The sequence below is a fragment of the Oncorhynchus mykiss genome, chromosome 10 (assembly GCF_013265735.2).
Source record: "Oncorhynchus mykiss isolate Arlee chromosome 10, USDA_OmykA_1.1, whole genome shotgun sequence".
NCBI classification, from domain to species: domain Eukaryota; kingdom Metazoa; phylum Chordata; class Actinopteri; order Salmoniformes; family Salmonidae; genus Oncorhynchus; species Oncorhynchus mykiss.
In genome coordinates this window covers 38,211,701-38,239,352 of record NC_048574.1, presented here as the reverse complement: position 1 = coordinate 38,239,352, position 27,652 = coordinate 38,211,701, and the positions used below count along the sequence as shown (strand labels likewise).

Here is a 27,652-nt window from a genome sequence, read left to right as displayed (position 1 = left end):
AACAATGTAATAACGTTGATTATTACATGGTAAAGTAGATTTTAAAAATCTATAGTGTAATAACGTAAACAAATAATGTAATAACAACCTAAAATCACACTCTTTCTTTAATGGAATGCATTATCTCACACTTGACACTTGAGGAACACTTTGTATTTGCATCCATTGCCAAAGCAGACTTGTTTGACATTGCAAACATCCAGTGTCGTCAAGAAAAAAAGACACACCTTGCAGTGATATTCCAAATTCTCACTCCTCCTTATCCCAGGATTGACCAGGCTACTGTCTCCATACAGTAGAAAAAGAGTTATTCGGCAGCGCTTGCTGCAGGCTGTGGTGAGGCAGCGCGTAGCCCCACCCACACCGCCTTAAGTGTCCCCACCAACACTACCAACACCACCCCAATGACCGTCAGAGAGGAGTATCCCCAGATGGCTAACCTTTTTGTTATTTTTTGTTTTTCCAAATCCCCATGGATAACCTTTTAGTTAATTGTTATAATTGTGGAGAAAAGTTTGGTTAAGTGTTTTATAAGATTAATATGTTGGTTCATTAAAGATGTTGGTTCATTAAAGATTTGAGCACAAGTTAAAATAGTGCCACATTTGTTGAATAAAACTGTGATTGTTAAGTGTTGAACAATGTTTGATTAAATAAAATGTTTTTCATAAAAACAATTGTTGAAAGTGTCTTGGATTGTTTCAACATTGTTTTAACAGTAAACAGCATCTTAGGAGTTTTTGCATTTGATTATATGGGGGGGGGGGGGGGGGAGGTTAGGGGCTGTTGGGTGTGTATTGGGGAGTAAATTGTGTCAATTGAAAGTCTTGATATTACTGCGAAAGTAAGTAAGCTTCAGAGCTAGGATTCAGGAATATGGTTTGGTGTATAGTCAGCTGTTACTGAAGCATTACGCTTGATATAAATGAAAATAAATAGTCCATTTCGTTTTACATGTTTAATTGGTTGTTATTACAATGTTGGTTAAAGTTATGACACAATTGATGATTTTCCCCCCCCCCCACTTCATAATGTAATGATCAATGCACAAAAACATTATTACATTATGCACAAAAACATTATTACGTTCAGCATATTTATTTATTTACATATTTACATTATTGGCAATGCATTACATTAGCACCATTTATTACATTATAAATGCAAAAGTTATTATATTATGTGCAGCTATTGGATTATAGGCGGTTATAATATTATTAGCTACTACTACATGTTTTTTGGGGTTAAGTGATATCTATTATTTTGAATGCTGGAAAGTAAACAAAAGTATGTCATATATTGTATAGTTAAATAAAAACAAATGCTATATATATATATATATATATATATATATATATATATATATATATATATATATATATACACACACACACACTACCGTTCAAAAGTTTGCGGTCACTTAGAAATTTCCTTGTTTTTGAAAGAAAACCACCTTTTTTTGTCCATTAAAATAACATCAAATTGATCAGAAATACAGCGTAGACATTGGTAATGTTGTAAATTACTATTGTAGCTGGAAACGGCAGATTTTTTATGGAATATCTACATAGGTGTACAGAGGCCCATTATCAGCAACCATCACTCCTGTGTTCCAATGGCACGTTGTGTTTTATTTTTATTTGTTTATTTAACCTTTATTTAACCAGGTAGGCTAGTTGAGAACAAGTTCTCATTTGCAACTGCGACCTGGCCAAGATAAAGCAAAGCAGTTCGACACATAAAACAACACGGAGTTACACATTGAATAAACAAACATACAATCAATAATACAGTAGAAAAATCTATATACAGCATGTGCAAATGAGGTAGGATAAGAGAGGTAATAAATTGGGAGAGAGGCAATAAATTGGCCATGGTGGCTAAGTAATTACAATATAGCAATTAAACACTGGAATGGTAGGGTGTGCAGAAGATGAATATGCAAGTAGAGATACTGGGGTGCAAAGGAACAAGATAAATCAATAAATCAAATCAAATGGGGATGGGGTAGATTGGATGGGCTATTTACAGATGAGCTACAGTGGGGCAAAAAAGTATTTAGTCAGCCACCAATTGTGCAAGTTCTCCCACTTAAAAAGATGAGAGAGGCCTGTAATTTTTATCATAGGTACACTTCAACTATGACAGACAAAATGAGAAAAAAATCCAGAAAATCACATTGTAGGATTTTTAATTAATTTATTTGCAAATTATGGTGGAAAATAAGTATTTGGTCACCTACAAACAAGCAAGATTTCTGGCTCTCACAGACCTGTAACTTCTTCTTTAAGAGGCTCCTCTGTCCTCCACTCGTTACCTGTATTAAATGGCACCTGTTTGAACTTGTTATCAGTATAAAAGACACATGTCCACAACCTCAAACAGTCACACTCCAAACTCCACTATGGCCAAGACCAATGAGCTGTCAAAGGACACCAGAAACAAAATTGTAGACCTGCACCAGGAAGACTGAATCTGCAATAGGTAAGCAGCTTGGTTTGAAGAAATCAACTGTGGGAGCAATTATTAGGAAATGGAAGACATACAAGACCGCTGATAATCTCCCTCGATCTGGGGCTCCACGCAAGATCTCACCCCGTGGGGTCAAAATGATCACAAGAACGGTGAGAAGAACCACACGGGGGACCTAGTGAATGACCTGCAGAGAGCTGGGACCAAAGTAACAAAGCCTACCATCAGTAACACACTACGCCGCCAGGGACTCAAATCCTGCAGTGCCAGACGTGTACCCCTGCTTAAGCCAGTACATGTCCAGGCCCGTCTGAAGTTTGCTAGCGAGCATTTGGATGATCCAGAAGAAGATTGGGAGAATGTCATATGGTCAGATGAAACCAAAATATAACTTTTTGGTAAAAACTCAACTCGTCGTGTTTGGAGGACAAAGAATGCTGAATTGCATTCAAAGAACACCATACCTACTGTGAAGCATGGGGGTGGAAACATCATGCTTTGGGGCTGTTTTTCTGCAAAGGGACCAGGACGACTGTTCCGTGTAAAGGAAAAAATGAATGGGACCATGTATCGTGAGATTTTGAGTGAAAACCTCCTTCCATCAGCAAGGGCATTGAAGATGAAACGTGGCTGGGTTTTTCAGCATGACAATGATCCCAAACACACCAACCGGGCAACGAAGGAGTGGCTTCTTAAGAAGCATTTCAAGGTCCTGGAGTGGCCTAGCCAGTCTCCAGATCTCAACCCCATAGAAAACAGCCCCAAAACATCACTGCTCTAGAGGAGATCTGCATGGAGGAATGGGCCAAAATACCAGCAACAGTGTGTGAAAACCTTGTGAAGACTTGCAGAAAATGTTTGACCATCTGTCATTGCCAACAAAGGGTATATAACAAAATATTGAGATAAAATGTTGTTATTGACCAAATAATTATTTTAAATCCTACAATGTGATTTTCTGGATTTTTTTTCTCTCATTTTGTCTGTCATAGTTGAAGTGTACCTATGATGACAATTACAGGCCTCTCTCATCTTTTTAAGTGGGAGAACTTGCACAATTGGTGGCTGACTAAATACTTTTTTGCCCCACTGTATGTACAGGTGCAGTGATCTGTGAGCTGCTCTGACAGCTGGTGCTTAAAGCTAGTGAGGGAGGTAAGAGTCTCCAGCTATAGAGATTTTTGCAGTTCGTTCCAGTCATTGGCAACAGAGAACTGGAAAGAGAGGTGGCCAAAGGAAGAATTGGCTTTGGGGGTGACCAGTGAGATATACCTGCTGGAGCGCATGCTAAGGGTGGGTGCTGCTATGGTGACCAGTGAGCTGAGATAAGGCGGGGCTTTACCTAGCAGGGTCTTGTAGATGACCTGGAGCCAGTGGGTTTGGCGATGAGTATGAAGCGAGGGCCAGCCAACGAGAGCGTACAGGTCGCAGTGGTGGTTATTATATGGGGCTTTGGTGACAAAATGGAAGGCACAGTGATAGACTGCATCCAATTTGTTGAGTAGAGTGTTGGAGGCTATTTTGTAAATGACATCGCCGAAGACGAGGATCGGTAGGATGGTCAGTTTTACGTGGGTATGTTTGGCAGCATGAGTGAAGGATACTTTGTTGCGAAATAGGAAGCCGATTCTAGATTTAATTTTGGATTGGAGATGTTTAATGTGAGTCTGGAAGGAGAGTTTACAGTCTAACCAGACACCTAGGTATTTGTAGTTGTCCACATATTCTAAGTCAGAACCGTCCAGAGTAGTGATGCTGGACGTGCGGGCAGGTGCGGGCAGCGAATGTCTGCAACAAGTCCATTTGGTGGAAAAATGTGCATATTTTCTTAATGAGTATTTTAGAATTTTCACATGAAAATCTGTTACCAATTGGATGGAAACCTAGATAATGGTGTTACTCAATTTACAAAAGTCCTCAATTACCAAAAATGTGTAATTGGTGTTACCATCAATGATGTTGTGCCTCTTACTGGTAGCACAATGTTATCATAATGGTTAAACATTTGAAATCATTAAGCTGCCATATTAGTTGATTTAGTATGGGAAGATGTTCCCAAATGCATTTAAATAAAAAATGCAAGAATGACCAAAATGTCTTTCTGAGAAATGTTTAGACTAATTACTGCCTGCACATGAAGTGTTTATTGGTGAGGTCGGGTTAAAAAAAAAATGATGCAGGCGGGTGCTGGTCAATAGCTAATTTCTCATGACAGAACATAAACATAAATGTTGACATCTGTTGGCGATATTTGCTTAATCTGAGATAAGGGAACAAAAATCTTCTGGTGAAGAGCAGCATCACTAATTATTTTGACAAATCAAGTTAGTGCTTGAAGTGGAGGTGGGATTTTAACCAGAATTTTCATAGTGGTTCTGTAGTGGGGATGGTCTGAATCAGCTGTTTCCATTAGCTCATATTTTCATCCCCCAAAATAAACTGAGTAGATCACTAGCTGGTGCACACAAGATTTGCTTCTGGCTTCAGAGATCTTAGAAAAATATTAGGAAAGTTAACATAAAATAACTTCAGTATGTAAATAAAGTTCACACACACAATACATTTTTGATTGTTTTTAATAATATGCAAAGGAACACAAACAAACTAAACCCGATTTACACTAAGACTTATCTGACACAATTCATATCAATAGCTGAAAGTGAACAATCAATTTACAGATTATGGGTGGAGGGGGCATTCTTAAATAATGACACATTCACTAGTAGTCACTTCACATGATAAATTGTAGAAATACTACAAACTTTCAAATATTAGGTAACACCATTTTGATGGTCAGGATTGCCTCAAATATCTTTAAAAAGTTATGCAAGTTTGCAGTTTAAAAAAAAATCTCACAAAACACAGAGTACATCGTCAATACTACAGAAGGTAGTTGAAAAGCATTAACAATTGATTTCCCAATCTTTTTTTTTAATCAGTTACATGTACACAAAGTCATTGTACCATTTACACAAATCCAGGCTAATATGGTTTATAAATACATACAGCTGTGTCCATTTTGACATTTTAATATACTTGTGATGTAATTTACTCATATATAACATTTACATACCAGCATTACCACTAATAACAACAGTATGAAAACATCAATTCTAGGAACTGGATTTTTTTTTAATATATTTTGTCATTATGATTCAATGTTGGTCTACCATGGTACATTTAAAGTAAAGTTTATTATGGCAAATTGTTTATTGCTTGGCAGTGCAATCCTGTTCTCCAAGTCAATCTAAAAAGCATGTGAAAAATGTTTTATATGATAAACAAAGCAGTCATAGCATGACTACTGGGTGTATAAAGAGAAATAGCTTAATCTTTGTGATAATTTCCTTAAATCAGAAACGATTTTACCAACTAATTTACCTCGTCATTTACCTCAGAATTCAAGCTAAGTAATGTGGCCTCATTATGGTAGACACAACTGCTGATCATTTTACTTTACAGACAATTGAATAATTTACACTTAATCTAAAATAATATATGGTACAAAATCTCTATGCTTTTTAAGGCAAATCTATGGCTTTAATATTGAATTACTACTCATAGAAATATTTTTTTCTGATTTAAGGTGTCTGATTTGGGATGTTCTTTTGAGGAAAACCCTGTAACGAGTATATTTTATTATCAAGATGATTAACAAAGGAATACGACAATACCAATGTAAAGTATGTGCCCATGGCTTTTACAAATTGTCATCTGATGTATTAAAACATTTTCTTATCAATATTCAAATTAATTGTTTTATTGCTTTTATGTAGGCATAGCCAATGTCTCTACGACGAGAAAATATTAGATGTTTTCAGATGGGCAATTGTAACCTAGGCCCGAATTCAATTAAATCTGCCATAGCAATATTGATGCAGTATCCTTGTTTACACAACTGCTGTCATGCACACGTGTCTGAAAACTGAAAGCACTACCTGCTGTTTCTACCAAAACCATTTTGCCATTTTGTTTATAACGGAAAAGGTATGTTTAGATTTGTGCTGCTGCTTGAATATTGCAATGTGGTTTCATTGAATTGAGATCCATATTATTGCAGTACATTTATAAGAATTATGGTGGTCAACAAGTTCCTCACAACACAAGAACAACAACAACTTGAACTTACATTTGTACAAATGCATTTGATTATGGTCTCAATTGACTAATGGTAATATGCGTTAAAGGATTTAAGTCACAATGTATACAGTGATTTTTATGCACAAGCTATTGAAGAAATATATAACAGCACTATAATTGACTGGTTTTCTGCATGCCCAAGGTAGACTGGAGTTCTAACGCTTCCATTTTTGCATGCGTCACATGCATGTGTCTGAGAATGAGTGCAATTGTTGTGAAGGATGCATGTTATTGCCATTTATGGTGATAAAACAACAACAAAAACTACTGCTGTCAAATTATCTTTTGATTCATCCCTGGACATTTTTATGGTGTCAGGCAAAGATAGGTGCAATCAATCACTGCTTAAAATCTGAGAAGCATGTGTATTGTAACACTAATTGATTACAGTAAGTGCTACCTGTTGTAGGTTTGATGTGGTCTATTTAGGGACAAATATTAACAGTCACTTTTCTTCTATAAAGCACTTTCAACTTGGCCTAGGTTTCAGTCTGGAGTCATATATTCTAATTAAGCAGCTATGGTGTTGTTATAAATGGGTAAACACCTGCAAGTAATTGCATAGTGCTTGTGGCTGTCAAACGTAAAGTGTATTCTGACAACCCATTCTTTCCACAGCCTACAGTATTTAGAGCGTCAAGATGCTTCCCAGCAAACTCCATTTAACATTACTGGTTCAGCCAATGTTGAACCACCATTTGTTCAATCACATGTCGAGGCCATGAACATGTGATCTTTCTGGAGTTTGCTGTTTTCCAGATATTTGCATGAAGATTTCAGCATTTTAAAAGGCATTTAAATGACATTCTAAATATGATAATGCATTTCACCTAGTCTAAAATATGAAACGGTTTGATTTGATGTAGTAATTTAAGATACATTTGGCATATAAAAGCAAAGTCAGGGACTATCCCGTGCTATCATTGAATCCCATAGTTTAGCACCTGTTGCCATTTTTGTTGAGGTATCTGAACAAAAAGACCACACTCACCTAGTTTAAACATTGTTTGCATGTTATGGATCTTATAACAGAGCTTTTCTTGATTGTTTTTGTTGTTTTTCACTACTTTCTGAAACAAGCAAAAGTACAGATTATTGTATAAAAAGACTTGTTTTGGTATAATAATGGTGTTATGTCAGAATGTTTTTGCTAGTGCAGAGAATAAAATGTCTCTGTTTGGCACTTAACTGCAAAACCAGAATGAATCACCAAGAAAAGCCGATGTCTTAATAAGAAATAATGTGAAAAAAGCGGTAATATTTGACTTGACTCAATCTAAACTAATGAAATGTCAACCTGCTTTTACAGGTAGAATGGCAGATTGGAGATTACTCTGAACACAATAGCTATCATAGCTGCACTGAACTTGCAAAATGTACACCTGGCATGCATTGTTTTCAATAAAGATTGAAGCTTTCTAACATCTACAAACACATGGAGCATGAACCTCCATACATCCTGATGTTGAACTAAATAATGCAAATATTCAGGCCATGTTAAACCTCAATAAGAGCATTTTCAGCATTGAGAGATTATGGGTATGCTCCGTTTGACCAAATAATTTGGCCACCTGAAACTACATGAAGAGACTAAATGTGCAGCCAAGTTGTAAGCAGGTTTCATACTATATCTTTATAGTATACTTTTAAAGATCCACTGCCACTAAATATATCTGAAAAGTTATTATTTGAAATTGTCTCACTCTGTGTGTCTATAATTAGTAAGTCACTTTTGGGTGAATTATTACAACATTTCCCATAATCAGATGAAATTATGACGGTACCATTAGAATATATTGTTTGTTCACTGACTAAATAACTAGCAAGAAAGTTGTAAGTACTGTACAGTAGTGATGTATGCATTGTATATATATATATAAACATATATATATATATATGTTTATATATATATACATATATATATATATGCAATTTAGCTAGTAAATACAGATAGACTATTGTGTATGCATGTGAGTATGCTGTAAACGACTAATTCCACATTCCCTTTGGTAGTTGTTTTTTAAATGAACATAGCACAATCTAATGAAAGTTCCAAAAGTAAAGATATGCATAGATATGTTTAACAATTTCTGCATTTGTTAGTTTTATTATTTTGTTTTATTAGTTTTATTTTCATTCAGTCAATGAATGGTATTCTTCTGTTTCTTACATTTGATGTAACCCCACTGGTCTTGTGTGATATTTGTTCTTGAAATACAGGACAGACAGGGCCGTCAACAAGGTGACACCTTGCAACTCTTGAGATAAATGCTAAAACCTTGCTGCCTATTTGAGAAAATGATCTCAATTATGTCTGATGAGCAGCAAAACTACCGTAATGATGTAATGATTTAAAAATGGTACGTTGAGCTAGTCGATAAAAAAGAAAAGGAGCTGAGAGAGTGAAAACAATGGCAGGGAAAACCAACAGAGCCGTAGGGTTATAGAGTCAGCTTGGATCGGATCAGATATTCTCAGGATGATGGCAAATCCTGCTACTTGCTACTTGTGGAAAAGGATTGGTTTGGCCAAGCCTGCCAGGATCTTTGGCACATGCACTGAGATTATCTCGGCAATCATCTCTGGAAAGCTGACCTTGGTGGGCAGAGACTGGGCCTGGATAAACAGATCAAATGTAAACTGCTGGAGTTTCCTCACGATCTGGTTGTTGGAGAGATGGACAGAGACAATACACAGTTACAATTCTGTCACTTCAAATTAACATTTGGAAACGGCGCCACTCCAAAATGTTTAAGACGTCACCTCATTTCACCTTTATAATTTTGTCCGGGCAGGCTAATGTATTTCGGCAGTTGCGCCTTCATCAGGGCATCAAGAGACGTGCCAAAGCCATCGTTTTTATGCAAATGCATGAGTGATAATTACAATTGCCTGTTTGAGGGTGGTACATAGTGGTATTCAAGCAATTGTTACTATATATACAAATACATATACAAACACACAGATCAGCACAATAAACTCGACAAATAGCATTTAGGTATTCATGATGACGTAGGAAATTTGAGATATGTTGGCGCAATTAGTTACTTCCTAATGCACAATAAAGCTTACAAAAATAGATGCATTGGGGTATGGAAAATAAACATCTGGATAGAAAGATTGTGATTGAACAAGTTTGGGAAACCCTAGTCTAAACAATGAGTTCTCATTCAGATTATTCTTGTAGACTATATGGCCAAGCTGTCATTTGTATGCTCATGTATATTCTCCTACATTCAGTCACAATCTTTCTATCCAGACGTTCATTTTTTATACCCCAAAGCATCTATTATTGTGCACTAAGAAGTAATTCATTGCAAGAAAATATCTCAAATTTCCTACATCATCATGAATACCTAAATGCTATTTGTTGAGTTTATTGTGCTGATCTGTGTATTTGTGCTGTATATTTGCATATGTATTTCTATATATATTGTAACAATTGTTTGTTGACTAATGTTTTGAATACCACTATGCACTGCCCTCACACAGGTACGGGCATTTGTAATTATCACCTAGGCACTTGCGTAAAGAACGATGGCTTTGGCACATCTCTTGATGCTCTGATGAAGGCATAACTGCCGACAAGGTGAAATGAGGTGACGTCTCAAAAAAGAGGAATGCCGTCGTTTCCCAATGTTCTTGAACTTGGGATTTCATTTGAAGTCATTGTCGTATATGGCAGAGCACTCAGCGAATAAGGTGAGATAGCACACCTGTTACCCACTCCATTACAATTCTGTCACATTCTCAGTTTTTGTTTAGTTAAACATGACAAAGTTAGACTTTTATCACTTAGATAAAATATGTAATTAAATCTTGGTACTGTAATTTAAGATTGTAATTAAGGCTCTTAGCTTGATACATTCTAAGATAACAGAATATACCAAATAAAGTTATTGAGGATGCACATTGTCTCTCACCGGTTGGAGGGAATCCATGAGGCGGGTGAGCTGATAGAACCTCTGAGAGCAGTTGGACTTCCTTCCATAGTTAATGACACGATCAAGTTCATTGATGTAGGTCAGCCGCAATTCATCAAAGTACTTCTGGCTCTTAAGACCATCGACTGGAACTGCGAAGGAGACAAGCAACGTTATTGTTGTTTTGTCCACAATATTGCATTTCTGTTGCTCAACTATTGATAATACACTGTTTGGTTTTATAAATCAAAGCTTTCTCTGATTGTACTGGATCATTTCGACAGTATTATGAAAATGGCTTACACTAGGACATCACTTGCAAATCAATTTAATGAAAAATGAAATACACCATGTGAGGCTCTCTACATTGTTTTAATGGACCTGTCAACATTGGGCTGGGCAGCAACACTCACTGATGCTGAAGAGGAGCAGGGCCTTCATGCAGAGGAACTCTTCCTGAGTGACTTGCAGCAGGACAAACTGCTGGGAGAGGTGTCTCATCCGTATACAGTGCTCGAACATGCTGGAGATGTGCATCCGATGGCTGGGGACGAGAGAGAATCATATCAAATCAAATTGTATTTGTCACATGTGCCGAATACAACAGGTGTACCGTGAAATGCTTACTTACAAGCCCTTAACAAACAATGCAGTTCAAGAAATAGTTATGAAAATTTACTAAATAAAAAAAAAAAAAAAAAAAATTTACTAAATAAAATAAAGTAAAACAAAAATACAAATAATAATAAATAATACAAATTACATAACGAGGCTATATACAGAGGGTACCGGTATGTGCGGGTGTACAGGTTAGTTCGCGGTAATTTGTAAAGTGACTATGCAAAGACAATAAACGGGGGAGGGAGGGGGGGGGGGTGTCAATGTAAATAGTCCGACTGGCCATTTGATTAATTGTTCAGCAGTCTAATGGCTTGGGGGTAGAAGCTGTTAAGGAGCCTTTTGGTCCTAGACTTGGCACTCTGGTACTGCTTACCATGCGGAAGCAGAGAGAACAGTCTATGACTTGGGTGACTGGAGTCTTTGACAATTTGTTGGGCCTTCCTCTGACACTGCCTAGTATATAGGTCCTGGATGTCAGGAAGCTTGGCCCAAGTGATGTACTGGACCATATGCACTACCCTCTGTAGCGCCTTACGGTCAGATGCCGAGCAGTTGCCATACCAGGCGTTGTTGCAACCGGTCAGGATGCTCTCGATGGTGCAGCTGTAGAACCTTTTGAGGATCTGGGGAGCCATGCCAAATCTTTTCAGTCTCCTGAGGGGGGAAAGGTGTTGTCGTTCCCTGTTCACAACTGTCTTGTTGTGTTTGGACCATGATAGTTTGTTGGTGACGTAGACACTAAGAAACTTGAAACTCTCGACCCGCACCACTTCAGTCCCTTTGATGTTAATGGGGGTGTGTGTGGCCCTCCTTTTCCTATAGTCCATGATCAGATCCTTTGTCTTGCCCTTTGTCTTGAGGGAGAGGTTGTTGTCCTGGCACCACACTGCCAGGTCTCTGACCTCCTCCCTATAGGCTGTCTCATCGTTGTCAGTGATCAGGCCTAACTAACACTGTTGTGTCCTCAGCAAACTTAATGATGGTGTTGGAGTCATGCTTGGCCACGCAGTCATGGGTGAACAGGGAGTACAGGAGGAGACTAAGCATGCACCCCTGAGGGGCCCCAGTGTTGAGGATCAGCGTGGCAAATGTGTTGTTGCCTACCCTTACCACCTGGGGGCGGCCCGTCAGGAAGTCCAGGATCCAGTTGCAGTAGGAGGTGTTTAGTCCCAGGGTCCTTAGCTTAGTGATGAGCTTTGTGGGCACTATGGTGTTGAACGCTGAGCTGTAGTCAATGAACAGCATTCTCACATAGGTGTTCCTTTTGTCCAGGTGGGAAAGGGCATGATGGTGTTGATGTGAGCCATGACCAGCCTTTCAAAGCACTTAATGGCTACCAATGTGAGTGCTACGGGGCGGGAATCATTTAAGCAGGTTACCTTCGCTTTCTTAGTCACAGACACTATGTTGGTCTGTTTGAAACATGTAGGTATTAAAGACTCGGAGAGGTTGAAAATGTCAGTGAAGACACTTGCCAGTTGGTCCGTGCCTGCTTTGAGTACACATCCTGGTTATCCGTCTAGCCTCGCTGCTTTGTGAATGTTGACCTGTTTAAAGGTCTTTCTCACATCGGCTACGGAGAGCATGATCACACAGTCGTCCGGAACAGCTGGTGCTCTCATGCATGCTTCAGTGTTGCTTGCCTCGAAGCTAGCATAAAAGGCATTTAGCTCGTCTGGTAGGCTTGCGTCACTGGGCAGCTCGCAGCTGGGTTTCCCTTTGTAGTCTGTAATTGTTTTTTAAGCCCTGCTACATCCGATGAGCATCAGAGCCAGTGTAGTAGGATTAAATATTAGTCCTGTGTTGATGCTTTGCCTGTTTGATGGTTCGTCTGAGGGCATAGCGGGATGCCATATAAGCATCTGGATTAGTGTCCCGCTCCTTGAAACGGCAGCTATAGTCCTGTAGCGTAGCATCCATGTCATCTAACCACTTCCGTGTCATCTAACCACTTCTAACCACTTCCGTATTGAGCGAGTCACTGGTACTTCCTGCTTTAGTTTTAGCTTGTAAGCAGTAATCAGTAGAATAGACTTATTGTCAGATTTGCCAAATGGAGGGCGGGGAGAGCTTTGTATGCATCTCCATGTGTGGAGTAAAGGTGGTCCAGAGTTTTTTTTCTTCTTATGGTTGCACATGTGAAATGCTGGCAGAAATGATGTAAAACAGATTTATGTTTGCCTGCAAGTCCCCGGCCACTAGGAGCGCTGTTTCTGGATGAGCATTTTCTGGTTTGCTTATGATCTTAATACAGCTCATTGAATGCGGTCTTAGTGCCAGCATCGGTTTGTGGTGGTAAATAGACGGCTACGAATAACATAGATAAGAACTCTCTTGGTAGATAGTGTGGTCTACAGCTTATCATGAGGTATTCTACCTCAGGCGAGCAATACCTCGAGACTTCTTTAATACTAGACATCACGCACCAGCAGTTATTGACAAATAGACACACCCCCTCACCACTCGTCTTACCAGACGTAACTGCTCTGTCCTGACGATGCAAGGAGCAGCCAGCCAGCTCTATATTATCCGTGTCATCGCCAGCCGCGTCTCGGTGAAACATAAGATATTACAGTTTTTAATGTCCCGTTGGTAGGATAGCCTTAATCGTAGATAATCCAGTTTGTTTTCCAATGATTGCACGTTGGCAAATAATACGTACGGTAGAGGTGGTTTAACTACTCGTCTGCAAATTCTTACAAGGCACGACAAAGCAGTATATCCTTTGCGTTCGGACTGAATAAAGAAAAATCTTCGTCCAGATCGAGGTGAGTAATCACTGTTCTGATGTCCAGAAGCTCTTTTCGGTCATAAGAGACAGTAGAAGCAACATTATGTACAAAATGAATTATTAACAATGCGGAAAAAAAATACAAAAAAATAGCACAGTTAGTTAGGAGCCCGTAAAACCATCCCATCCAGCACCATTATTGGAAGAGAGGAGGGAGTGGGGCAGTGAGGGTCAGGGTGAGATACAGTATAAAGAGAATTAGCCAATGAAAAATCAGAGCGGGGTTGGGGAGTTTAACGGGAATATATTAAGAGAGGGATAATCTGTGAGCGTGTTCTGGTGAGAGATATAGATAGAGGGGGCAAATAGATGAGAGGGTAAGAGAGTGAGAACTTTATGTGAAACTGTTGCAATGATTACAATTGTAATCCTCCCTCTTTATGACCATAGTTATATGCTCATATGTCACCTTTGACCTACTGCCCAGCGGACAAAGCTGGATGAAATCTGTTTGTAATGATGTCATTTCAACTAGTTTTGCCTGCTAGGTTGAGTGTGGTCTGATAATACAGGATCACAGTGATTGGTACTGAATACTGCCCAGGATTATTTTCAAACAAACTGAAAATGTGACCTGATTACATGATTTTCTATGATGACATTGTACATCTAATGTATAAATAATTTACAGACATAGTTCACAGGAATAGACTCTAATATACTTAATATATAATATATGCTACATGGATCACTAACCAGGTTTCTATCCAACCTTTTATTGTGAGTAAAGTACATATTGGATAAAAAATGTCATGACAGGCCTGATGGAAACAGAACATTCTTTGGTAAACTTTCCAAATGTCAACAAAACTCAATACGCTAGACAAGGTGGGATCTTTTTGTGTCGGTAAAATTAATTATGCGATAAATGTCGGTGGAAATGCTTTAATGCGCAAATATTGATATAATAACATCATATCAAAGTAAACTTGGGAGTCATGACCATCAACGCTTGGCTGCCATTTGACAAATAAAAATAATCTCACTCTTTTGTCCATAATAATCTCATGTAAAATATTGATTAGAGTGCACGTGCCAATAACATAATGGGCACACGCTATATAATACAAACATTTTTGTGAGAAAACCATGAATAGAGTTGAAAATGTGTTGGTATTTTTTATTTGGTACATGGGATTTAACCGCAAAACGTATTTTTATGTGCACTACGTCATCACGCACAGACAGACTTTAATCTGCAACAAGTCAATCTGATGGAAACACATCTCTGCTGGGAAAATGTGCATATTGATTTTAATGCGGATTTTAGAATATATGAATGAAAATCTGTCACCAATAGGATGGAAACCTAGCTAATGATAATAAGGGTGCTTTAGTTGTAACATTTACAGTATGTAAGCAATAACAAAATATTTAATTTACCTCATGGCAGGGTAATAATATCTCCACAATGTTCTGCACTGCACCTCAGTAATGGCTATTGTGGCAAAATCCCGGGAACTTTCAATAAATGCCCTGGTTTTCCAGAAATCCTGGTTGGAGGGTTCCCGATTTCCTGCTTATTCCCTCCTAATTCTGGGAATCCTACAACCTTGATTTTGGGAAAACTAGAGAATTTATTGAAAGTTCCCAGAATTATGCAACCCTAGTAATGTCACTTTAAATACCATTGAACTACCTTAGTCACTTATGATACTTGCGTACTCCGTAATATTCAGATTTGAACTAAATATCACTACTTCTCTTAAAACCTGCACCATAGGTGATGTAATGCTGAAAAAATTGAATCTTCCTCAGGACTTATCATGTGACTAAAGAACACCAAATAAGGAAATTAAATATAAATGTTACTGAAAGCCAGGCTTGTAAGCCCGTGTGCACATGGAATTCTAGACATATCGGTGAGAGAGAGACAGAGAAAGCGAGAGGCAAGTAGAGAGAGAGAAAGAGCGAGAGAAAATGAGAGCGACAGGGACAAGGAGCAAGACAGACATAGAAGGAACAAAATTGGCATCTGCCGTACTTATGACAGACAGAAGCCACTGGAGGAAATCTCCACCAACATAATGGGACAACACTGAGTTGTGGCCCTGGGGGTAATAAGATAATATCACAGAAATAATTGAATTCAGTATCACATAGCTGCACATACTCATTGAAAACAAGGTCTGGGGCGAAGTAGAGCATTCTGGCATTGACATTTTTGTAGGACCTCCATCCCAAGCCGAACACCATCACCCCCATCCATGAATGCTGGATTACTGTCATCTGGTCATCCACATGCAGATTCCGAAAACCTGAGAAGAAAACGAAAAACCACATGGAAATGGATTATTATCAAAACATGTCTCTGATGAATTCTTAATGCCTTCACTACCTGCAAATTGCTGCAATGCCATTGCAAACTTGTTATAAATTAAATTATGACATCTTCAAGGACCACATGGAAATATGTTTTGTATGATTCTTCTATTCCAGTACTGTACCTGGCATGCCTTTGGCCCACTTGACCACTTTGACCAGTTGGCGCTCCCCAAGTTCGTTGAGGCTGGTGAGCAGCACTGCAGCTGAGTCCGGCTGGCAATGGTCATGTCCCGCATTAACCACCTCTGGCTCGATGGACTCCAAGATGTTGAGGAACACCAGCTGGGAATGGAAGGTCAGGCCGGACTGGGGAGAGACACACTGGATGGCATCAGTGGGGCCTTGGGTAGGCAGATCCTCCTCCGGGCTCTTCAGCTGTCCAATCTTCTTCAGTTTACGTGCTACACATGGTCAAGAAATGGAACATGGATGAGTAATGATAGAATAATAGTGTAATATCTAATGTAGCTGTTAACAATTGCCAAATGCATGATACAACTGTACATAAATGACAGTTCAGATTGTGAGGGAAATTAGCAATATACAGTTGAAGTCAGAAGTTTACATACACCTTAGCCAAATACATTTAAAGTCAGTTTTTCACAATTCCTGACATTTAATCAGAGTAAAAATTCTCTGTCTTAGGTCAGTTAGGATAGCCACTTTATTTTAAGAATGTGAAATGTCAGAAGAATAGTTGAGAGAATTATTTATTTCAGCTTTTATATCTTTCATCACATTCCCAGTGGGTCAGAAGTTGACATACACTCAATTAGTATTTGGTAGCATTGCCTTGAAATTGTTTAACTAGGGTCAAACGTTTCGGGTAGCCTTCCACAAGCGTCCCACAATAAGTTGTGTGGATCTTGGCCAATTCCTCCTGACAGAGCTGGTGCAACTGAGTCAGGTTTGTAGGCCTCCTTGCTCGCACACTTTTTTTCAGTTCTGCCCACATATTTTCTATGGGATTGAGGTCAAGGCTTTGCGATGGCCACTCCAATACCTTGACTTTGTTTTGTGTCCTTAAGCAATTTTGCCACAACTTTGGAAGTATGCTTGGGGTCATTGTCCATTTGGAAGACCCATTTGCGACCAAGCTTTAACTTCCTGACTGATGTCTTGAGATGTTGCTTCAATATATCCACGTAATTTTCCTTCCTTATGACGCCATATATTTTGTGAAGTGCACCAGGCCCCCCTGCAGCAAAACACCCCCACAACATGATGCTGCCACCCCCGTGCTTCACGGTTGGGATGGTGTTCTTTGGCTTGCAAGCCTCCCCCTTTTTTCTCAAAACATAACGATGGTCATTATGGCCATCAGACCAGAGGACATTTCTCCAGAAAGTACGATCTTTGTCCCCATGTGCAGTTGAAAACCTTAGTCTGGCTTTTTTTATGGCGGTTTTGGAGCAGTGCCTTCTTCCTTGCTGAGGCCTTTCGGGGTATGTCAATATAGGACTTGTTTTACTGTGGATATAGATACTTTTTGTACCTGTTTCCTCCAGCATCTTCACAAGGTCCTTTGCTGCTGTTCTGGGATTGATTTGCACTTTTCGCACCAAAGTATGTTCATCTCTAGGAGACAGAATGCATCTCCTTCCTGAGCGGTATGACGGCTGCGTGGTCCCATGGTGTTTATACTTGCATACTATTGTTTGTACAGATGACCGTGGTACCTTCAGGCGTTTGGAAATTGCTCCCAAGGGTGAACCAGACTTGTGGAGGTCTACAATTTATTTTATTAGGTCTTGGCTGATTTCTTTTGATTTTCCCATGATGTCAAGTAAAGAGGCACTGAGTTTGAAGGTAGGCCTTGAAATACATCAACAGGTACACCTCCAATTGACTCAAATGATGTCAATTAGCCTATCAGAAGTTTCTAAAGCCATGACATAATTTTCTGGAATTTTCCAAGCTGTTTAAAGGCACAGTCAACTTAGTGTATGTAAACTTCTGACCCACTGGAATTGTGATACAGTGAATTATAAGTGAAATAATCTGTCTGTAAACAATTGTTTGAAAAATGACTTGTGTCAAGCACAAAGTAGATGTCATAACCGACTTGCCAAAACTATAGTTTGTTAACAAGACATTTGTGGAGTGGTTGACAAATGAGTTCTAATGACTCCAACCTAAGTGTATGTAAACTTCCGACTTCAAATGTACAACATCTGTAAGGTCCCTCAGTCAAGTATTGCATTTCAAGCACAAATTAAACTACAAAGTCCAGCAAGCTTTTCGAAAGCCTCATAAAGAAGGGCAGGGATCAGACATTAAATATCTCTAAAAAGTATGCTTTGAATTATGTTATAAACCACCCAGATGCATCAAAGATACAGTTGTCCTTCTGAACTGAGCTGCAGGACAGGAAGGAAACTGCTCAGGGATATTACCTGTAAAATAGTTACAGAGTTCAAATGCAGTGATGGGAGAAAACTGAGGATGGATCAACAACATTGTATTGACTAACACAAAAATGGCTTAAATGACATGGAAAAGAAAAATACAAATATACAAAATAAAAACCATGCACTAAAGTAATACTGCAAAAAAAACATGGCAAAGGAACAAAATATTTGGCCTAATGTTTGGGGCAAATCCAACACATCACTGAGTAACTGCCTCCTTATTTTAAGCATGGTGGTGGCTGCATCATGGTATGGGTATGCTTGACATCGGCAAATACTGGGGAGTTTTTTCAGGATAAAAAATAAACCAGATGGAGCTAAGCACACGCAAAATCCTAGAGAAAAACCTGCTTCAGTCTGCTTTATAATAGACACTGGGAGAGGAATTCACCTTTCAGCAGGCCAATAACCTACAACACAAGGCCAAATCTACATTGGAGTTGCTTACCAAGAAGCCAGTACATGTTCTTGAGTGGCTGCATGCAAACACAACAACTCCACTTTCTGGATCTGGGCCAACCTATTACAATCTTAGAATTGTGGTACACCACCATAGCTTAATATCGCTAAATAACAACATGGGTTGGTTTAATAATTTAAAGGTATCCATGACCATTTCAAACATATTTCCTAAATGTAAGCAAATGAATTGGCAATAACTCATTGATCCTGCTTTGTAACTAGACCTACCCCATCTAATTTACGTGCTAGCTAGCCTGTAAATAAAATAACATAGCTAGCTAGAAAGGGAAGTTTTTATATCTAAATATATAATTGTCCTAAGATATTGTCGCTACACATGCCATAAAATCTGCTAAATATGTTTGTGTGACCAATGACATTTGATTTGTAATTGCTTGACATGACATGTATTTTGGCCAATAGACATGCTCATTGTACACTGAACAAAAATATAAACACAACATGTAACAATGTCAACGATTTTACTGAGTTACAGTTCATAAAAAATGTCAATTATGGCAGCCCCCTGCAACTCTATGATTCAGAGGGGTTGGGTTAAATGCGGAAGACACACTTCAGTTGAATGCATTTAGTTGTACAACTGACTAGATACCCCCTTTCCCTTATAAGGGAGTCAGTCAATTGAAAATAAATTCAGTAGGCCCTTATATATAGATTTCACATGACTGGGCAGTCATGGGTGGTCCTGGGAGTGCAGAGGCCCACCCACTTGGGAGCCAGCCCCAGCCAATCAGAAAAAATGTTTTTCCCACAAAGGGGCTTTATTGCAGACAGAAGTACTCCTTAGTTTCATCAGCTGTCTGGGTGGCTGGTCTCAGACGATCCCGTAGTTGAAGAAGCTGGACGTGGAGGTTCTGGGCAGGCGTGGTTACACGTGCTCGGAGGTTGTGAGGCCGGTTGGACGTACTGCCAAATTCTCTAAAACGACGTTCTAGGAGGGTTATGGTAGAGAAATGAACATTCAATTATCTGGCAACAGCTCTGGTGGACATTCCTGCAGTCAGCATGCCAATTGCACGCTCTTTCAAAACTTGAGACATCTGTGGCATTGCGTTGTATGACAAAACTGCACATTTTAGAGTGGCCTTGTATTGTCCCCTGCACACGGTGCACCTGTGTAATGATCATGCTGTTTAATCATCTTCTTTATATGCCACACCTGTCAGGTGGATGAATTATCTTGGAAAAGGAGAAATGCTCACTAACAGGGATGTAAACAAAGTTATGTACAACATTTTAGAGAAATAAGCTTTTTGTCCGTATGGAACATCTCTGGATCTTTTTTTCAGCTCATGAAACATGGGACCAACACATTACATGTTGCATTTATATTTTTGTTCAGTATAACTTAAAAAGAAAGAAAGAATGTGGTGTAATGCAAGGGTGAGAACAGACTGATGCACAGATGAGAGAGATGACGCAGAGGGGTGATACCTGACAAATGCAGGGGTGAGCGTTGAGGAGGAGGGTGCAGAATTGATACTTGACTAGGGGAGGTAGGGCCAGCTCCAGGCATAAACGACATAAGTGGCCACTAGCTTTAAAACTTCAACAATTTCTCTCCACCCCATGGCAAAATGTGTAGAATTGCAGGAAATTAACTTTAAAACAATACGTTTTGGGTTCCAACCAAATCTCACTTAGGGCCCCAAAAAGGCTAGAGCTGGCCCTGAAGGGAGACGTGAGGGTTGAGTTTGAGGGGTGACACTTGACTAGTGCAGGGTTGATATTTGAATAGGGGAGGGTGAGGGTTGAAGAGGAGCAGGGGTGACACTTGACTATTGCAGGGTTAAAACTTGACTAGGTGAGGGGTCAGGTCTGAGGAGGAGGAATGATTCAATTCCTAATATGTATCTGTTCAATTCTGTTGATTTCACTTTGGCCAATACCTCATCCAAATCCGTGTGGTTCCTCCTTCTGAACAGACCAAATATGCAGCACAACATCTTCAAGATCCTAATACTTATAATAATATGGTAATATTGTGTTAAAAGAGCAAGGATTTCCTTGTTACTAAAGCCAATTCTAAAATATAGTTTCACCAGGTCATCTAACTCAATGGTGGCACACAGCAACAGGGAGCCAGGGAAGCATGCAATAAACCAAATATTGAAATATTACTGCAATTTTATTCAATTTTATTCGACTTGATTCTTGAAATGTTGATATTTTTAAGTATTATCCATACAAAAAAATATATAATCTAAGTGCATCAGCATTTATTTATTTTCTGCTTAGCCCTAATACTCTTCACACTGCTGGAGGCTCCTCTCTGTTTCATTAAAAAGAAATACGCTGGAGGTGAACAGAGGTCCTGTTTCCCCTAATGCGGATTTGAACTTTAAAGAAATTCAGGTTCAAGAATCACCTGTGGTAGAGGAAGGGAAAACATGAGAATAATTCAAGTTTAAACATAACAAAGTACGACGTACCAAGGGAGAGCATACTCTTGACAGGGGAGACTGTAATAAGATATGTCACACTGTAAGCTATAGTGAAAAGCCTACTTTTTAGTTTAATTATGATATAAGAGAGCTTAGAATTCCTTAAATGTGAGTGACGTTATTCTCAGTACTGTGGTACTGCAGCTGCGATGAGGTTATGGTCCATTTCAATTCAGGGCCTTGATCCAACAAAGCTAGTATCCGGAAGGTTCTGTGGCAAAACAGCATTCTTATCTGAAATGTGAAAATTAAGGTCTGGATTATTAGTTGTTTACGTTCCACATTCTGATCTTAAACATCTGCCATTATCTAATCTCATTTCAGGTTACTATGGAAGTGGAGAATGTTTCCATGTAAACAACAATTCCAGTTTTGCAATCATTTTGTGCAATACAACAGGAATAGAGTAAGAGACTAACAGGCTAGAACAGCGTGGTCTTCTAATAGGTACTGCCAAAATACAATCCCATTAAAAATACATTTGACCAGATGGGCCTCATCTGTTAGAGAAGCATGGGATAAATGAAAGGCCATTGTATCTCTTACTCATCAAAATCTAATAATGTTATGTTCTTGTCCTAAATCATGTTGAATAAAATGAAGACCTCTCTCTGATGTACAGAACTCTGCTTTAATTGGCGCAATAATTTGTGTATGCATACGGTACAGTAGTGTACCCACAATCAACAACAAGCACCTAAACTGTGAGTCATTTGGATACAATCCGAAGTGAACTGCTAAAGATACAGATGGGTTAGGCAACGTATCTAAATATTATTTCTTAACTAACAATAAAACTACAACTTTATATACCAGGGAGGATGGAGATGGCAGGCTTTCCTTTCAGCTTCTGGCAGATGTTTGACTGTTGATGCCCTCCACTGAGAAACTGAACAGGTCTTTGAATTGTAGCCTACTGACGGGATACAACTCCTGCCCTAACTAAGTCAATCCGAGTGAAATAATGATCACAAACAATCTGTGCCCTAACCAACAATCCTATGACTACAGTCACAGACTAGACAAGTATATAACCCACCATTCACTCAATCTAATTATTTCTGCCAGATAACACCACCACTCTGAAGTTGCTGAGCTCTAGGTTCACACTGTTATTTCAGCTGCCTCTATATGCTTGGCACCTGTGTAGGAGTGTGAGTGACAGAGAAATGCAAATAGTTGCTTCCTAACTATCTGATCAATAACCTATAGGCATTTCAAATACTCTAACTGAGTGGTAGGATACATTCTCGCTGCTTTTACAAAGTTTTGTTGAAGTCTAAGGTGAGAATAGTTTTCCTGTGCATAGTAACTTCTCGGGTCAGAAGTTTAGTTCAGGATAAGGGATTTGCTTATAAATGGGATCTTCACTCTGCTTCTCCACAGATCCCAGGCTTAAGAAGCCCCTGAAGGAAGGACTATTGATGTCCCTCAACATGTGGCGCATGCATAGTAGCTCTAACCTGGATACAATCATGAGAACTTGAGGCTTCATCTTCTCAGGCTTTGTGTTTGTGGCATTAACTTGGGGCGTTATGCTTAAAACGTGCACAGTAATAATAATAACAGTATTAGACACATTTGTCATGAATTAGAATAAATTAGCAACAATTATAATATTGCTCAGTGTGTGCCTCAATGGGCTTGGCCATCATTATCACCACTGGGTCAAGGCTCTGAGAACAATTTCAGTTCTAGCTTGGCATACCGCTTTTATGAGCCCAGGCCCAGAATAGACCCATCCAGTAATGACATGCATGTGAACACCTGTTTAAAACCTTCTCAGAGCCTATTCACATTAAATACATTATTGGAAGTAAGGTGGAGAAATCATGGCATATTGATCCCCAAAACATATCATGTACTGCCAATACTTGAGCAATGTTTAATCATAATCTAGCCAAGCCATGCATAGAAACCCAGCCACAGGACAGGAATAAATGTATCTTGAATATTACCAGAATTGTTCCAAATGCTTAAAAGACTACACATGGATGCAATTAGAGCCAAATGTTCCACCAATGAAAAAAAACATACCAGTTGTGGAAGATACAGTTGAAGTCGGAAGTTTACATACACTTAGGTTGGAGTCATTAAAACTCATTTTTCAACCACTCCACAAATGTCTTGTTAACAAACTATAGTTTTGGCAAGTCGGTTAGGACATCTACTTTGTGCTTGACACAAGTCATTTTTCCAACAATTGTTTACAGACAGATTAGTTCACTTATAATTCACTGTATCACAATTCCAGTGGGTCAGTTTACATACACTAAGTTGACTGTGCCTTTAAACAGCTTGGAAAATTCCAGAAAATGATGTCATGGTTTTAGAAGCTTCTGATAGGCTAATTGGCATCATTTGAGTCAATTGGACGTGTACCTGTGGATGTATTTCAAGGCCTACCTTCAAACTCAGTGCCTCTTTACTTGACATCATGGGAAAATCAAAAGAAATCAGCCAAGACCTCAGAAAAACAATTGTAGACCTCCACAAGTCTGGTTCATCCTTGGGAGCAATTTCCAAATGCCTGAAGGTACCATGGTCATCTGTACAAACAATAGTACACAAGTATAAACACCATGGGACCACGCAGCCGTCATACCGCTCAAGGAGATGCATTCTGTCTCCTAGAGCTGAACGTACTTTGGTGCGAAAAGTGCAAATCAATCCCAGAACAACAGCAAAGAACCTTGTGAGGATGCTGGAGGAAACAGGTACAAAAGTATCTATATCCACAGTAAAAACAAGTCCTATATCGACATTACCTGAAAGGCCACTCCGCAAGGAAGAAGCCACTGCTCCAAAAAGGTTTGTAACTGCACATGGAGAAATGTCCTCTGGTCTGATGAAACAAAAACAGAACTGTTTGGCCATAATGACCATCGTTATGTTTGGAAGAAAAAGGGAGATGCTTGCAAGCTGAAGAAAACCATCCCAACCGTGAAGCACGGGGGTGGCAGCATCCTATTGTTGGGGTGCTTTGCAGAAGGAGGGACTGGTGCACTTCACAAAATAGATGGCATCATGAGGTAGGACAATGATATGGATATATTGAAGCAAAATCTCAAGACATCAGTCAGGAAGTTAAAGCTTAGTCGCCAATGGGTCTTCCAAATGGACAATGACCCCAAGCATACTTACAAAGTTGTGGCAAAATGTCTGAAGGACACCAAAGTCAAGGTATTGGAGTGGCCATCACAAAGCCCTGACCTCAATCCTATAGAACATTTGTGGGCAGAACTGAAAAAGCATGTACGAGCAAGGAGGCCTACAAACTTAACTCAGTTACACCAGCTCTGTCGGGAGGAATGGGCCAAAATTCACCCAACTTATTGTGGGAAGCTTGTGAGAAAGGCTACCTGAAATATTTGACCAGAGTTAAACTATTTAAAAGGCAATGAGTTTAAATGTATTTGGCTAAGGTGTATGTAAACTTCAACTGTAACTAGGTGAGCAATGTGAGAGGGAGGCTGGAACCTTGGCTAGCGGATCAATGACCATGGCAACAGTGGGCAGAGCAGGCCATTTGGTAAGGTCAGACAGAGACAGTGGGCACACCATGTCACAGGGATACACCTTGATGACAATATTAGCAGCTTACAAATGTAGCAATCATTTACTGTATTGTTACAGTATTAGCATGGATGTACTTCAACACAGCAAACAAATTATTTCAATGTTTTAGCGTGAGGATTGCTATAATTTACTTTGTAATGTGTTATGCTGTTTTTGGAAAAGTCGTTTACCGGGGGGGTATAGTGCAAAGAGGAAAAACAACATGTAAAATTCTAAATGGTGAGTGAAAGCATTTCCTGCACACTGGAACTCCTGTATGTGACAATAAAACATATACACTACCGGTCAAAGGTTTTAGAACACCTACTCATTCAAGTGTATTTCTTTATTTGACTATTTTCTACATTGCAGAATAATAGTGAAGACATCAAAACTATGAAATAACACATATGGAATCATGTAGTAACCAAAAACGTGTTAAACAAATCAATATATATATTTTATATTTGAAATTCCAAATTCAAATAGCCACCCTTTTCCTTGATGACAGCTTCATGAGGTAGTCACCTCGAATGCATTTCAATTAACAGGTGTGCCTTCCTAAAAGTTATTTTGTGGAATTTCTTTCCTTCTTAATGCATTTGAGCCAATCAGTTGTGTTGTGACAAGGTAGGGGTGGTAGCCCTATTTGGTAAAAGACCAAGTCCATATTATGGCAAGAACAGCTCAAATAAGCAGAGAAACAACAGTCCATCATTACTTTAAGATATGAAGGTCAGTCAATCCGGGAACATTTGAAGAACTTAAAGTTTCTTCAAGTGCAGTCACAAAAACAAGTGCTATGATGAAACTGTCTCTCATGTGGACCGCCACAGGAAAGGAAGACCCAGAGTTACCTCTGCAGCAGAGGATAAGTTCATTAGAGTTACCAGCCTCAGAAATTGCAGCCCAAATAAATCCTTCACAGAGTTCAAGTAACAGAAACATCTCAACATCAACTGTTCTGAGGAGACTGTGTGAATCAGGCCTTCATGGTCAAAATGCTGCAAAGAAACCATTACTAAAGAACACCAATTAAGAAGAAAATACTTGTTTGGGCCAAGAAACACGAACAATGGACAATAGACCAGTCGGAATTTGTCATTTGGTCTGGAGTCCAAATTGTAGATTTATGGTTCCAACTGCCTTGTCTTTCTGAGACGCGGTGTTTGTAAACGGATGACCTCCTCATGTGTATTTCCCACCGTAAAAGCATGGAGGAGGAGGTGTGACGGTGTGGGGGTGCTTTGCTTGTGACACTGTCTTTGATTTATTTAGAATTCAAGGCACACTTAACCAACAAGGCTACCACAGCATTCTGCAGGGATACACCATCCCATCTGGTTTGGGCTTAGTGGGACTATCCTTTGTTTTTCAACAGGACAATGACCCAACACACCTCCAGGCTGTGTAAGGGCTATTTTATCAAGAAGGACAATGATGGAGTGCTGCATCAGATGACTTGGCCTCCACAATCCCCCGACCTCAACCAAATTGAGATGGTTTGGGATGAGTCGGACCACAGAGTGAAGGAAAAGCAGCCAATAAGTGCTCAGCATATGTGGGAACTCCTTCAAGACTGCTGGAAAAGCATTCCAGGTGACGCTGGTTGAGAGAATGCCAAGACGGTGCAAAGCTGTCATCAAGGCAAAGGTTTGAAGAATCTCAGATATAAAATATACTGTATGCTGATTTGTTTAACACTTTTTTGGTTACCATATGATTCCATATGTGTTATTTCATCGTTTTGATGTCTTCACTATTATTCTGCAATGTAGAAAATAGTCCAAAAAAACTTTCCTTTTGGTAAGATCATTATGTTGAAAAGTTCCATCTGGCTTTACAGAGATACAGTCATTATTATCTAAAAGGAAACCATACAGGTGTATGCAATTAACATCCAGGTAACCTGGAAGTTAAATCCTGATGGTGCAGAAAGAATCACCTGAATTATGGGGTCACCAATGATCTCTTCTAGAACAGGTGCACACATGTACCTGCAGAACTTTGACCAAAATAAAAAATATATACCTTTAATATCTGTCAGTGCAGAGTGGCCCAGTGACTCCATCTTTATAGCTAGCTTATCATGACCACAAATTAATGATGGTCCCATGCACTATGCATGCTTTCATAGTGCTTTTCATAGTGCTTTTCATAGTGCTACGGGACAACAATGCATTGTGCAGAGGGGACTACAAATTAAAGTGGCAATACATTTGGTGGTGGACATTCAATAATACCATTTCCTAAATAGAATTAGCTCAAGGAAATGTAGAGTGAACAATCAGTTCACACTTGGATCCCAGTATTATTGTTAATTTATTTCTCAATCTGAGTAATGAACAGTGCCTCAGTAGCTGAATCTTAATATGATGGTAAATCATGACATTCTATTTCAGATGTAATAAGTAAACCTTCCTGTAATTTAGATAAAGAAAAATAATTAAAACATTCCCAAATATATTAAAAATTGTGGTATCT

The 27,652-nt window shown here is 39.1% G+C and overlaps 1 protein-coding gene across 3 annotated transcripts in view; it reads right to left on the bottom strand.

Moving 5' to 3' along the window:
• Nucleotides 1-9,114: 9,114 nt before the first annotated feature.
• The window catches only part of ar-beta (androgen receptor beta), a 51,535-nt gene continuing 32,997 nt past the window's right edge, over nt 9,115-27,652 (bottom strand). For all 3 annotated transcript variants that reach the window (XM_021617169.2, XM_021617170.2, NM_001124185.1), the window contains 5 exons: nt 16,395-16,673; nt 16,061-16,205; nt 10,949-11,079; nt 10,536-10,687; nt 9,115-9,273 (listed from right to left, as the gene is read on the bottom strand). In XM_021617169.2, the coding sequence (XP_021472844.1) occupies nt 9,115-9,273; nt 10,536-10,687; nt 10,949-11,079; nt 16,061-16,205; nt 16,395-16,673 (866 nt within the window). The remainder of the gene's footprint in view (nt 9,274-10,535; nt 10,688-10,948; nt 11,080-16,060; nt 16,206-16,394; nt 16,674-27,652) is intronic.